This window comes from Dama dama, chromosome 23, assembly GCF_033118175.1.
Source record: "Dama dama isolate Ldn47 chromosome 23, ASM3311817v1, whole genome shotgun sequence".
Lineage (NCBI taxonomy): Eukaryota > Metazoa > Chordata > Mammalia > Artiodactyla > Cervidae > Dama > Dama dama.
Window position 1 is genome coordinate 21,845,964 of NC_083703.1, and position 15,580 is coordinate 21,861,543.

General features: G+C 35.8%; 1 protein-coding gene across 3 annotated transcripts in view; it reads left to right on the top strand.

The window, feature by feature from the left end:
* MALRD1 (MAM and LDL receptor class A domain containing 1) overlaps positions 1-15,580 on the top strand; it is a 522,662-nt gene that overhangs the window by 8,287 nt on the left and 498,795 nt on the right. For all 3 annotated transcript variants that reach the window (XM_061126168.1, XM_061126170.1, XM_061126169.1), the window contains exons 2-4: positions 131-271; positions 10,548-10,642; positions 10,731-10,892. In XM_061126168.1, coding sequence (XP_060982151.1) covers positions 131-271; positions 10,548-10,642; positions 10,731-10,892 — 398 coding nt within the window. The remainder of the gene's footprint in view (positions 1-130; positions 272-10,547; positions 10,643-10,730; positions 10,893-15,580) is intronic.

Genomic DNA, 15,580 nt, shown 5'->3' on the forward strand with positions numbered 1-15,580 from the left:
TTGTTAATAGATAGCAATTTGTTAATCTCTATTTGTCATTTGTTCCTAAGCTTTCTTTTTTCATGTATTGTATTATTTCTTAAGAAGACACATGGGGTTTTGGAAACTAATTTCTTTTCTCTCTCATTAGGCTCGGATTATAAAAGATGTGATTTTGAGGATGGGCTCTGTAGTATGATACGAGATCAGAGTCTGCAACTTGGCTGGACAAAGAGAAATGGGCTGATCGGCCAGTCACCTCCATTTTATGATCACAATGGTGATATGTCTGGTAAATGCTTTGAACTTTATTATTCATTTTTGTCAAATGGTTGGTTAGGACAGTAGAATCTTGGCTGATATAGAGAGATTATGATTATAATGTCTAATTTGACATCTTCTTTAACCATATTCAAGATATTTGTGATTCTAAAGTGTCATATTGTGTTGTTATCTGGTTGTTAAATCATGTCTGACTCTGTGCAACCTCATGGACTGTAGCCTATCAGGCTCCTTTGGCAAGAATACTGGAGTGGGTTGCCATTTCCTTCTGCAGGGGATCTTCCCGACCTAGGGATCAAACCCATGTCTTCTGCCTTGCAGGTGGATTCTTTACCAGTGAGCCACTCAGTACCTAAAATGTCATATTAGATACTTATAATTGGGTTCCTGAGATCCCAAAGGACTATCTAGATAATTGGGATTTTCTAGCTATTTTAACTCTATCTGAAAACTGTGAAATTTAAATGTGACAATCCTACATAAATTAATTTGTCAAATATCTTGGCTTTTGACTTGGTTGATTGTAGTAATGCTCATTTCTTTGGCTGCCTAGAAAGCACTGATGGGTTGACCACTGGCCTTTGAGTTGGCTCTGGACCCAGACATTTATTTGTTTTATTTGTTAGCTAATGAACTTCACTCATTTGCCATTTTATACCAGGCAATTAAGATATTTAGTGGCAAGAAATTGACCCTGTGTCTGCCTTCATCAGATGGCCTTATACGTGATATGGAAAGAGGTAATCTTTTGCCCGGCATAACTAATTGAAGGCTGGTGGTTTTTTAAAGTTTGTATTTCTCTCAAATAAATGCAATTAAATGTTATATATGAATGTTTCCCTAAAGATAACTTTTTCTTTTTGGCTGCACCGTGCAACCTGTGGGATCTTAGTTCCCCAAACAGGGATCTAACCTGGGTCCATGGCAATGAATGCCCAAGTCTCAACCACTGGACCACCAGAGAATTACCTGCTTAGAGATAATTTAGAGCAATTGCATATTAATTGTTTGGAAATGTTTACATAGATATTATACATGTAGATGTAATCCCAGTGTTGTCACTTACTAACTATATAATCTTGAGCAATTTACTTGGTTAAGACTTGGTTTATTTGTGTCCTCTTTGATTTTTTTCGCCAGTGTTTTATAGTTTTCTATATATAGGTCTTTTGTTTCTTTAGCTAGATATATTCCTAAGTATTTTATTCTGTTCATTGCAATGGTGAATGGAATTGTTTCCTTAATTTCTCTTTCTGTTTTCTCATTGTTAGTGTATAGGAATGCAAGGCATTTCTGTGTGTTAATTTTATAGCCTGCAACTTTACTATATTCATTGATTAGCTGTAGTAATTTTCTGGTAGAGTCTTTAGGGTTTTCTATGTAGAGGATCATGTCATCTGCAAACAGTGAGAGTTTTCTGGATTCCTTTAATTTCCTTTTCTGCTCTGATTGCTGTGGCCAAAACTTCCAAAACTATGTTGAATAGTAGTGGTGAGAGTGGGCACACTTGTCTTGTTCCTGACTTTAGGGGAAATGCTTTCAATTTTTCACCATTGAGGATAATGTTTGCTGAGGGTTTGTCATATATAGCTTTTATTATGTTGAGGTATGTTCCTTCTATTCCTGCTTTCTGGAGGGTTTTTATCATAAACGGATGTTGAATTTTGTCAAAGGCTTTCTCTGCATCTATTGAGATAATCATATGGTTTTTATCTTTCACTTTGTTAATGTGGTGTATTACATTGATTGATTTGTGAATATTGAAGAATCCTTGCATCCCTGGGATAAAGGCCACTTGATCATGGTGTATGATCTTTTTAATATGTTGTTGGATTCTGTTTGCTAGAATTTTGTTGAGGATTTTTGCATCTATGTTCATCAGTGATATTGGCCTGTAGTTTTCTTTTTTTGTGGCATCTTTGTCTGGCTTTGGTATTAGGGTGATGGTGGCCTCATAGAATGAGTTTGGAAGTTTACCTTCCTCTGCAAATTTCTGGAAGAGTTTCAGTAGGATAGGTGTTAGTTCTTCTCTAAATTTTTGGTAGAACTCAGCTGTGATGCCGTCTGGTCCTGTGCTTTTGTTTGTTGGAAGATTTCTGATTACAGTTTCGATTTCCGTGCTTGTGATAGTTCTGTTAAGATTTTCTATTTCTTTCTGGTTCAGTTTTGGAAAGTTGTACTTTTCTAAGAATTTATCGATTTCATCCAAGTCTCTACTAAAAAGCCACAGTCATCAAGACAGTATGGTACTAGCACAAAGACAGAAATATAGATCAATGGAACAAAATAGAAAGCCCAGAGATAAATCCATGCACCTGTGGACACCTTATCTTTGACAAAGGAGGCAAGAATATACAATGGACAAAAGACAACCTCTTTAACAAGTGGTGCTGGGAAAACTGGTCAACCACTTGTAAAAGAATGAAACTAGAACACTTTCTAACACCATACACAAAAATAAACTCAAAATGGATTAAAGATCTAAATGTAAGACCAGAAACTATAAAACTCCTAGAGGAAAACATAGGCAAAACACTCTCTGACATAAACCACAGCAGGACCCTCTATGACCCACCTTCCAGAATATTGGAAATAAAAGCAAAAATAAACAAATGGGACCTAATTAAAATTAAAAGCTTCTGCAAAACAAAGGAAACTATAAGCAAGGTGAAAAGACAGCCTTCAGAATGGGAGAAAATAATAGCAAACGAAGCAACAGACAAAGGATTAATCTCAAAAATATACAAGCAACTCCTGAAGCTCAATTCCAGAAAAATAAAAGGCCCAATCAAAAAGTGGGCCAAAGAACTAAACAGACATTTCTCCAAAGAAGACATACAGATGGCTAACAAACACATGAAAAGATGCTCAACATCACTCATTATCAGAGAAATGCAAATCAAAACCACAATGAGGTACCATTACACGCCAGTCCAAATGGCTGCTATCCAAAAGTCTACAAGCAATAAATGCTGGAGAGGGTGTGGAGAAAAGGGAACCCTCTTACACTGTTGGTGGGAATGCAAACTAGTACAGCCACTATGGAGACAGTGTGGAGACTCCTTAAAAAACTGGAAATAGAACTGCCATATGACCCAGCAATCCCACTCCTGGGCATGCACACCAAGGAAACCAGAACTGAAAGAGACACGTGTACCCCAATGTTCATCGCAGCACTGTTTATAATAGCCAGGACATGGAAGCAACCTAGATGTCCATCAGCAGATGAAAGGATAAGAAAGCTGTGGTACATATACACAATGGAATATTATTCAGCCATTAAAAAGAATACATTTGAATCAGTTCTAATGAGGTGGATGAAACTGGAGCCTGTTATACTGAGTGAAGTAAGTCAGAAAGAAAAACACCAATACAGTATACTAATGCATATATATGGAATTTAGAAAGCTGGTAATGATAACCCTGTATGTGAGACAGCAAAAAAGACACAGATGTATTGAACAGTCTTTTGGACTCTGCGGAAGAGGACGAGGGCGGGATGATATGGGAAAATGGCATTGAAATATGTAAATTATCATATGTAAAACGAATCGCCAGTTCAGGTTTGATGCATGAGACAAGGTGCTCAGGGCTGGTGCACTGGGATGACCCAGAGGGATGGGATGGGGAGGGAGGTGGGAGTGGGGGTTCAGGATGGGGAATACATGTACACCCATGGAGGAATCAAGTCAACGTATGGCAAAACCAATACAATACTGTAAAGTAAAATAGTAAATAAATTAAAAAAAATACTTGGTTTACTCAATTCTAAAATCTATCTTGAATCAGATTTAAGAGCTAAATAAGATATGTTGAGTAGAACTTGTCATAAATTATCTGATACAAAGTTGATATTTAGTATATTCTTGAATAATTGTGGTGTTCCTAATTTTAGTTTACCTTCCTTGACTTTGATGACAAAAATAAGTTTTAAAAAAGAATTTTTAACCATTGTTAGGAAAAAGCCAACTTTTTCACCACACCACCCTCACCACCCCCCAAAAAAGACCAGTTCACAAACTGGACCAGTGATTTGCGGTAATACATAAAAGTTTTATTGTGAATTCAGTTGAACTAAATGCTGGGCTGGAGGGAGCACAATCTGGAATCAAGATTGCTGGGAGAAATATCAATAACCTCAGATATGCAGGTGATACCACCCTTATGGCAGAAAGTGAAAAAGAACTAAAGAGCCTCTTGATGAAAGTGAAAGAGGAGAGTGAAAAAGTTGGCTTAAAGCTCAACATTCAGTAAACTAAGATCATGGCATCACTCCATGGTCCCATCACTTCATGGAAAATGGATGGGGAAAGAGTGGAAACAGTGGCTGACTTCTGGGCTCCAAAGTCACTGCAGATGGTGACTGCAGCCATGAAATTAAAAGACACTTACTCCTTAAAAGGAAAGTTATGACCAACCTAGACAGCATATTAAAAAGCAGAGATATTACTTTGTTCACAAAGGTCTGTCTAGTCAAGTCTATGGTTTTTCCAGTGGTCATGTATGGATGTGAGAGTTGGACTATAAAGAGAGCTGAGCGCCAAAGAATTGATGGTTTTGAACTGTGGTGTTGGAGAAGACTCTTGAGAGTCCCTTGGACTGCAAGGAGATCCAACAAGTCCATCCTAAAGGAGATCAGTCCTGAGTGTTCATTGGTAGGACTGATGTTGAAGCTGAAACACCAATACTTTGGCCACCTGATGTGAAGAACTGACTCCTTGGAAAAGACCCTGACGCTGGGAAAGTCTGAAGGCAGGAGGAGAAGGGGATGACAGAGGATGAGATGGTTGGATGGCATCACCAACTCAATGGACATGGGTTTGGGTGGACTCTGGGAGTTGGTGATGGACAGGGAGGCCTGGCGTGCTGCAGTTCATGGGGTCACAAAGAGTTGGACACGACTGAGCGACTGAACTGAACTGAGATGGTGACACTGAACCTGGTTCCCAATGTAATACCATTTCCCTTTTAGAACCTCCCCACTGTTTCTTCCTTGTACTTATAAGATTTTTCACAGTATACTTTTACTTACCGTCATCTCCATCATGGGCAGAAGACTTGATACTCTCATTTTATGTCATATGTAGCTCTTAGTCTATTCTTGCTTGCCTCTTCATCTGGAAGTTAGACCTCAGAATCTTTACCTCTTTTCTGTGCTCTTTTTCATCCCTCTTTTTTTCCTTCCTTCTGTCTATTTTCTCATTTTGCCATGCTAATTTTTTGATAGCCTAGTCAAGAGATAAAGTGGAATCATTTATATCATAATTGAGATGTTATACAGGGAGACACTCTTTTATCTGTATCACTTGGTTTGACGTCAGATCTCTGAAGTCAGACTCTTTGGGTTTGAACCCTGGCCCTCCTAACCTGCTTACTATGTTGTTTCAGTTTCCTCATCTGTAAAATGGAAATAATAATATAATCCAAAAAGGGATAAGGAGGTAAAAATATTGATTAGCATAGTAATTATGAAAGGCTAGTGATTTTAATAATAGTGATGTGTCTCATAACTATGATTAAATGTTAAAACATGAGTATTTCCCTAGAGATAATTTTAAATAAGCAAATGTTTTGCCTTCAGATATAAAGTGTTGAAAATGTTTATGGAAAAATAACTATGCTGAAATCTTGTCTTAATTCAAAAATCCTTATTTCATGAGTTTTAATAAAATTTTTGACTAACTTACACTTGAAATAATTTGTCAGTGCTCCAGAGTAAGTTTCATCACGTAATCAATGCCTTGAGAAGTTTTCTGAGCTAAGTTTGAAAATCTGTTAGAACATTAAAAGCATCACTGTGCTGATGTTTTAAGTCTACTAAAGCTTGAAGCAGAGTAATTAAGATGTAGTACTGATTTTTAAAAGTATATAACATTGCAATTTGATAAAATAATATTATTACAAAAATTCAAAAACATCCTTGCAATTACAGTAACACTTTTTTAAAAGGATGGGCTATAACAATTTTTCTTGTAAGAGTATAAAATTTTTTCTTATAATTCATAAATGAGTTTTTCTTCTAATTCTTATAAATTATTCTATATAAATATAGAATAATTGTAGAGTTCAACTGATTGTAAAGGTGATACATGAGGTTTTTAAAATGTACAATTGTCTGTAAACTTAAACTGTATAGGCTTATCAAAGATAAAAAAATTATGAAAAGTTAATATTTCCTTTTATACCACAGATTATTTTCCTTATTTGGATGTTTAAAATTAGGTTTAAATGGAATTATGAGAACTTTTGTTATTTTAACCAATTGTTAAACTGGGTCTAAAGTCCATATACTGTATTATGAAACACACTATTAAACAGAATCCAGTCTTTTCATTTTGTCCTAGGAAAGTGTGATCATAGTCTACAACTGAAATTCCTTTGCTGTTCTCCACAGACACACCCACAGGATCCATTTCTAGAGCATTTCTTTGGTCATCTGGGATTGTTGGGCAGTTTAGTCAGTCTGTTGTTGGCCCCAGATGTTATATACTGTTCCAGGCAACTATAAAGTTAAAATATTTGCCAGTCGTTGTTTTCAACACATGCCAACTATGAGGAATCTATTTGCATTGGGCAATTTTAGACAGCCTTATAAGTGATGGCTTTCAGGAAACATGTATGCTCAGTCACAGCCAACTCTTTGCTAGCCCATGAACTGTATAGTCTGCCAGGCTCCTCTGTCCATGGGATTCTCCAGGCAAGAATACTGGAATGGACTGCCATTTCCTTCTCCATCAGGAAACACCACTGAGGTCAAATAATGATAATTATTTGGTAATGAGGCTTGAAAGAGTTTTAGCTTCATTCTGCTCATTCCTATGGTTGCCATTCTGCACCAAGAATGTAGGCTGCCATTTTTTATAGTTGCTATGGGGCTTGAGAGTTGCTATGGGAATAGGGCAAATTTTTTTAAAAAGCCTAAATTTATTGAAATTCATTTTTTTTAAAACTGAGATTCAGTTATCTATTGAATGAAAGTTCTCCAGTTCTCTAAACTTTATTATGGTCATTTTGCCAATATTTTCATTACTTTTATGGAGGAAAAAATTTTCAGAAATCTTTGCATTGGCAATTTTGTTAATATCATCCTCATATTTTTGTATGTTTTATGATTTCCTAAAGTGATTCACCTACCCCTTTATCACTGAAGCAGACTTAAATTGACATGGCAGCATTTATTTACACACTGCTAGCAACTATAAGCGATTACTGTTTAAGAGTATCCTTTGACACAGTTTTAGCAAATATTATGTGGCTATACTGACTTGTGAATTTAATGAACAGGAATGAGCCAAAACTTGATTCAATAGAAATGAAATTTAATAAGTAGAAATTATCATCTTGAAGGACTTTGTATGCAAGACTATTTTACCTCTGTTATCTGAACTGAGCCATATTCTGTCACAGATGAACCTACTTTTTCTTTTCCAACGTTTTAATATTCTAACCTTTGCCTCATGCCTTGGAGCTTGTCACAATGATCCATTCTTGCAGCCTGATTTTTTTTGGATAGAATCTCACTGTTAAAATAGTCAAGTTTTTGAGTTCCTTTAAATGCATTGGTTACTATGCAGCACGCAATAGGATTTATATTTATTCTCCTTTTGTGTTCATTACTATTAATCACTTAGAACTTGGAAAATGGAGGAAAGGCAAGACCGCCTATCAGTCATTGAAGAAAGTGAGACCCCAAATTCTATCTTATCTTTTCTGAGGATCAAGGTTGGTGGAATTCACTGCCAAAATTATTGAATTTAGCCTTCAAAAACTTGATTCATGGTTTTTATTGCTTTCATATTTTATATACTTTTTTGTCATCAATCTTAAGTTTATGTTGGAGTTTTACTCCTACACTTACCCAGCAACTAGGAAGAAAAACCCCTTTAATGTAAACATTTGAGATTATAAATGAAATCATGTCATCTTATTTTATAATTTCAATAATCCTTATTTTATAATTTTAATAATTCTTATTTTATAATTTTAATAGTTAACAACTTCATCAAAGGGCTATTTTAAATGTTTTAAAGATGTGCTATGCAGTTGCTTTTATGGATGCAAGCATAAAATGGAAATTTATGAATTAGATGAATCAATTCAGTTCAGTTGCTAAGTTGTGTCCGACTCTTTGTGACCCCATGCACTGCAGTATGCCCAGCTTCCCTGTCCATCACCAGCTCCCAGAGCTTGTTCAAATTCATGTCCATCAAGTTGGTGATGATGAATAAACCGAAACAAACATGGTAGAGAGAAACAGATGACATGCAATGATGACAATGATGTGTGTATATGTGATATGTACTACTAGTATCCCTCAAGGACTAAGAATGGTGTGTGGATAGAACATTGAGAACCTTTTTTAAAAATCAGCTTCGTAAGTCCCTTCTTGATGGTGAGAGCCAGTGGCAATAAAGAGTTTCAGATGAGGGAATGGGCTTGTGGAAAAACTTTTGCTGCCAGGGATCTGCTTCTTTCTTTTTTAATCATAAACATGATAACTAAGGCCCCAGGGAAAGCAAGAGAACTTTCTATACTTTGATATTCTCCAAGGAATATCTCCAGCTATGAATTCAAGAAATTCTATGCTGACAGGGAACAATGTAAAACTGAGCATGCAAGAAGAGTGGATATATGCATAACTGATTTACTTTGCCTTTGGACACCTGAAACTAACACAGCATTGTGAATCAACTATACTCCAATAAAAATGTTTTAAAAATTGTGTCTTAAAAAAATACTTGTTATTGTCACTAAATTAGAATTAAAAGTTAAAAAGGTATGGCTATGTTGGGTGTAGTTTGAACACTTGTTTACCCCATGAAAAGAAAGCTTATTACTAGAACAAATGCCGAAGGATCTTAAGTTGTTTCTGAATTTAAACTTTACTTTTTATGATAAGCCGAAGATTACCATTTAATTTTGGACACTATACAGAATAATTCAGTGTCATAAAATGTACTAAATGACAGTTCTTATTTATAACATACCTAACTTAAATATTTATATAATTTATTATTCTATTGAAAATGCTGTTCTATTACATAATGGCTTAAATGTATCCATCTGATTTTTAAGACCAAGCTTTGAAAACTAAATATGGTTAAGTAATTTCCTTGACAAATGAAAGTAACTTTTTCTGTACGTATCACAAATGCTTTTTAGTAGCTGAATGTTTGTAAACAATAATTATGGGCCCATTGAATAGTGTTACCATTTGTATTGCAAACAATTTTATTTACACCTCAAACAATATATCCATGTGACTCATTATGCTCATTTGATTTTTCACTTGCTTAACATTTGCTTTCCCTGCTGAACATGAAGCAGAAGCAAGCTAACAATTGTCCACTTGTATCACCATGATGCCAACTCTTCATCTAAATTATGTTTATGGAATTATTCCAGGTAGTACATTCTCAGAACAATTTTCTGTTATTTCAAGGATTTCAGTTATGCCTCTGGCTATATCAATAAGCAATCATTAATGTTCTTTTTTCCACTTAATTAGGGTAAATTTTAGAAAAGCTATAGGGAATAAGAGGGTTTTGTAGGTTTCATAATTAAGTCTCTCAATGATGTGACAATTAAATTTAATTTCCAAGACAGCTTTAAAATACCACTAAATAACTTGTGTAGACAGACCTTCATAATCATCATTAATGTCATTTTTTCATTCTTCTTGACAAATGGAGGTTTACCAGTTAGGGTAGGAGGAAATAGTGATTCCCAGATAATACACTGTAACCTTGTCAAGCATTGCAAAAATTTTTGAAAGCCCAGAGAATATTCCGTATTTATTTTATAAGCTTCTAAATAGTAGTTCACTGGCATAATCTGTACTGCAGTGTATAGGACAGCGCTGGGACTCAGTATTATTTTCCACGTAATCTTGGGGAAAACTGCGGTTAATTGACCCAATTCTTTCAGGAGAAGAGCACTACAAAAGAGGATTTCTTTTGAATTCTTCATTGAATTACTTATTTGGGTGGTATAATGTTTTTCCTGGATACCATCTTTGCTGAGTTATAACTTTCTAAGTTATATGAGATAAACTGGGTTGTGGATTACAATCCATAATAGTGTTATATGGAGTACACTCAAAATTAGTTATTTTACTGGGGAATATATTGAAGTAACAATATCAGCCAGACCATTTGCAAAAATAAATGGTGCAGTTAAATAGTTCATTTTTTAAACAAAAATATATTGACCTAATGTGGCTATGGACCTGAATTATTGCCTGGTGTATTGAATAAGTTTACCAATGATGGTCTTGTTTCTGACAGCTCACTTCCTCTCATTGGTCTCTGACTTGGATTCTACTTCCTCAAACATAAGCAGCAGAGTTTTTCTTCCAACAAATACCCAACATGCTTGTCAGGTATTTAAAAGCACATGGCATTTGAATTACTTTCCACATTTGGGAACTTCGTTATTATAATCATGTGGACATTCATTATTTTTCACAGGTTACATTTTATTACTTCTCCAGCCAAATGAATGGGAAATTAATGGCTGGCTTTCAAACTACCTGTGGTGGCCCTACACAGCATTTATGGCAAAACACTGCTGGGCTCCAGAATCGTTGGGAGAGGAATGTCATCAAAATTCAGAGTCCCCAGAGGTTTCAGGTATGTGTGTTGTGTTTTATAACTGTCTTTGAAGGAAAAATGATAAAGTACAGATGTTTAACACCAGGTGATTAATCATCCCAGTTGTCTGAGGGCTGAGGAATTTCCCAGGACTGTCACGTGCTGAAACCAAATAGTTCCAGGAAGTTGGGGTGGCCAGTCATCCTAAAAGACAGTTTTAAGAAGTTTAAAACTTATGTATCAAAACTAAATTTGTTATATACTGACACATATTGATATAACAGTAAAATATGATTTCTAATACTCTTCCTAATTTCTTGAATCCCCTCCACTTTCCTTTTCCACTCATTATTCCAATCTTCTTTCATTTCATTTTGCATTCTTAAGAATTTGAGTCACTCCTAGTGAGGTGGATGCATCTAGAGTGAGGTAAGTCAGAAAGAGAAAAACAAATATCATACATTAATGCGTATATATGGAATCGAGAAAAATGGTACTGATAAACCTATTTGTAAGGCAGGAAGGGAGATGCAGACATATAGAATAGACCTGTGGACACAGTGGGGTTAGGGGAGGGTGAGATGAATTGAGAGAATAGCATTGAAACATATATATTACCATTTGTAAAATAGATAGCTTTGGGGAAGTTGCAGTATATAATGGAGCTCAACCTGGTGCTCTGTGACAATCTAGAGGGGTGGGAGGAGGGGTTCAAGAGGGAGGGGACACATGTATACTTCTGGATAATTCACATTGCTATGTGGCAGAAACCAACACAACATTGTAAAGCAATTATTCTCCAATTAAAAAAAAAAAATTGCTTTATGTTTCACAGTTTTCTCAAGCTTTTGAGAGAACAGGATTGCCTTGGGTCATGAGCACATAGGCTGTTTTCAATACTAATACCAAACGCTGCTGAAGTGGAATCATTGTCATATTCATTTCATGGTTAAACTCAAATTACTCAATACAGCCTTCATCTTCCAAAACAATCTTGAGAATTAAAGCCAATGTAAGCCTATAAAAGACATTTATTTATGCAGCCTAATAAAACTTATGTGTGATGGAAATTATAATCTAATAACCATTATAGGAGTTCTTAGAAAAATAGTGCATACTTTAACATTTTGGGCAGCCAAGCAAAATTTTCCAGTTAAAAAAGGGATCTTAAAACATTTTATTCTGAACAAATATGCTTTTTAAACCTGGTCTGTGAGTCAATTTAACCCAGGTAGGTTTCCTTTATCATCTATTGTTAGAATAATATAATAATTCTTTAATTTTGATATGGAATAGAAAATCATCTGACATGTGATGGATTTAGCATTTACCTTAATATAGAGAGTAAATTGTATTGTATTTTGAGTGGCTAAGAAGAAATATGGGAGAATGAACAATACATCTATTATTAAAATTGAATGATAAGATTTAAGAATGGCACATATTCTTAACTGATCTGTCGTAAAATCACTGAAGTTCAGAATTTTCAGCCTTTTGTAAAACCAAATGGGGGTCCAAAGAAGATGAAAGAAAATCGTTTAGTAGATAGTTAGGTGACTCCTGGATGATGACTTGAGGAGAACTGTACAGTTGGAAGCATAATTCTGTCATTTGAGGCTTTACATCCTCTTGAAATCCAGCATTGCTGGTGTGTGTGTGTGTGAGGTGGGGGGTGGTATTTTAAGTCATCAGGCAGGTAAGTCTTCCTGTAAAGGACTCCTCAGGCACAGGGGCAAGACATCCTGAGTTCCTGCCTTGGTGGGGAGTGCTCTGTAGAGTGTTAACCCCAGACAACAAGAATGCATCCAATTTGTTGTGGATGTTCAGGTGTCGTTAACCAAAGGAGGAATTTCTAGTTTATTATATTACTACTTTATTCTCTTACTTCCCTCTGTCTGTCTCTTTTCTGTAACAACAATAGCAACAAAAGACAGCCAAGTGTGCCTTTGAGGGGACGCTGACTAGATGCTGAAGGATGAGCTTGCTGAAGTCCCCCTGTCTGCACGCTTGTCTAAACCTTAAGGACTGCTATGGGACTCTTGTCTGTGTGTAAACTTTATCAGTATTTATACATCTTTTCCAACTTTGAAACAGAGTGGGTGATTAAAAAAAAAAAAAAAAAGAGTCTTAAGCTATCTTTGTCAAGCACTGTGCCTTCTCATTTTAGTAAAGAGTCTGCCTGTCAATGCAGGAGATATGGGTCTGATCCCTGGCTCCAGGAAGATCCCCTGGAGAAGGCGATGATGACCTATTCCAGTGTTCTTGCCTGGAAAATCCCATGGACAGAGGAACCTGGTGGGCTATAGTTCACAGGTCACAAAAGAGTCAGATATGACTTAGCAACTAAAACTACAACAAAGATAAATATTTTGGTCAAGGTCTTTATTAGTAGCATGACAAGAGATTTGATGTTGGATATAAGTAGCAGGAACCTGCTACTTGTAAGTTAAGCATTTTAATATAAATTCTTTGCTTTTCTCATCTGTCCATTCCCAAATAGCATATTGTGGGGGTTGATGATTAAATATGTATAGTAGATAACTATAAAACTTTAAATTCCCAAATAGATGATCTCCAGGGCAATTCAGCTGTAGCAGAGGAAGTGAGATTATTCACCTGAGTGCTTTAAAATGCAGCAGTGTCTTCCACCAAAGCAGATGCCCATGGAGCATATTAATTTGATTCTCAAAATCCTTTATTGCTGATATGAAAGCAGTGCTTCTACCTTAAAGGCATTGTTAAAAATTAGGAAACCGTACAAGTCTCTTGGGATCTTTTGGCTACCTCAATCTTTAAGACTGCAGGTAGGTTTTAGTTCTATCCTGTCAGCAAGTGAACAGATACTCATTTGCTTTTGTTGAACTGGGCCACAGAGATGTGCTGTGCTTGTAAATACTGCCTGCCACTATGTAGTAGCTCTTCCTGAAAAGCTTTAGAAAGAGGCTTATTTGAGGGCATTTTGTAATCAGCGTCTCCAGACAGTATCTGCTGCCTCATCAATTTACAAGTCTCCTAGAATTATTCTGGGTTTATTTTTTTGTTTGTTTTTCTTGGCAGTTTCCCATCCATGCTGCCTTGATAGTTTTAAAGTCATTCATGCTTCCTTTAGAAATACTTAAATAGATTGTCATCCCTGCTGGTCTCTGGCTTAGCATGGGTTTCTGAGAAAGCCTCTGGATCTGGCTGCTGTGTCAGGACTTTGTCGCCTTCACCTATAAAGGACTAACTGGATCCATCGCTTGCTAACCTGAAGTGTATGGTAATTTCTGAGAGACTGCTGCTGTTTAGAGAGCATGGTGTTTATGCATTTAGTCCACAGAGATGGCAGTGTTTCAGAAAGTTTCTGAAGGCGTTTAAAGAATAACATCTAGTATTGACTGAGTGCCTACTGTGTGTAAAGAATTGCATTTAGTCCTACATGTATACTATCTTATTGGCCCTTCATGGCAGTCCTCTCAACTATCATTTACCCCATTGTTCACATGAGGGTGGTAAGCTTTATTTTTTAAAGATGTTTTGATGTGAACCATGTTTAAATTCTTTAGTGAATTTGTTACCATACTGCTTCTGTTTCATGTTTTGGTTTTTTGGTCCTGAGGCAAATGGGATCTTAGTTCCCCAACCAGGGATTGAACCCAGGCCCCCTGCATTGGAAGGGTGAAGTCTTAACCACTGGAGCACCAGGGAAGTCCAGAGGATTGTAAGCTTTAGAGAATGAAATAGCTTACCAAATCCCATATAAGATTAGAACATAGGATAGTTTGATTTCAGATCTCAGTCAGTCACTGAGTCATGATAATTTTTTATCTAATAAAGCCGTGTAAGAATTTATAAAATATAGGAAAAAAAAATCCAACCTCTAGATTTGGTCAGATCTGATGTGAATTATTAAACAATCCTTTGTCTGCTGTGTTAGATGAAACATTATTATGCATTGCATGGTGCTAATGAACTGCGATCACATTTCTCAAAATTGCAGACAAAAGCAATTAATTTTACTATTGTCTTAAAATATTCATAGAAGCAAAGAATAAACCAGGCTAAACATATAGTTGAAATTTAGCCTCAAATTCAGATGAAATCTCCCCTCATCCATGTTTTTTTCTGGTTTTTGAAGGGACTTCCCCTACCGGTTTTATGGGTAGGAAGGAATGAGTACTATGTTACTAAGCATATCATTGACTGTGGTTTTCAAGTTGAATGTCTGGATTCTTGAAATCAGTGCCTGAATTTTAAGAGGATAACTGAAGCATTTTTTAATATGCTGTTATCTACTTGTCATTTCTCTGATATTCCACTTAGAAATGCCAGAGACTTCTCATCACTCTTCCATTCAGAAACAATAGGCTTTATTAATATGAACAAAAGATGTGGTTAATAATGCTAAATATAAATTATTAACTTACTGCTACTCTCAAGCTTTTCAAAATCATAATTTGAGACATTTTATCTTTTAATTCAAGAATACTTACTGTGTGAACACTTGACGATGAGAAGACTACTGTCATCTTTTTGTGTTGTATATATTTTCTTGAAAAAGACCATTGAATGTATACTACTAATTAGGAAAATTCTCATACAGAAAATATAAATGCAAGGGTTTCTGTTCATGTTGTTACTAGTATAATCCAAGTAAGTTTATATTCATTGTTTACCTGCCATAAAAGTTTCATCTAAGATTTAAATCAAGTATTTCAAGCACAAAGCCTCCCTTCCGAAGCCATCTT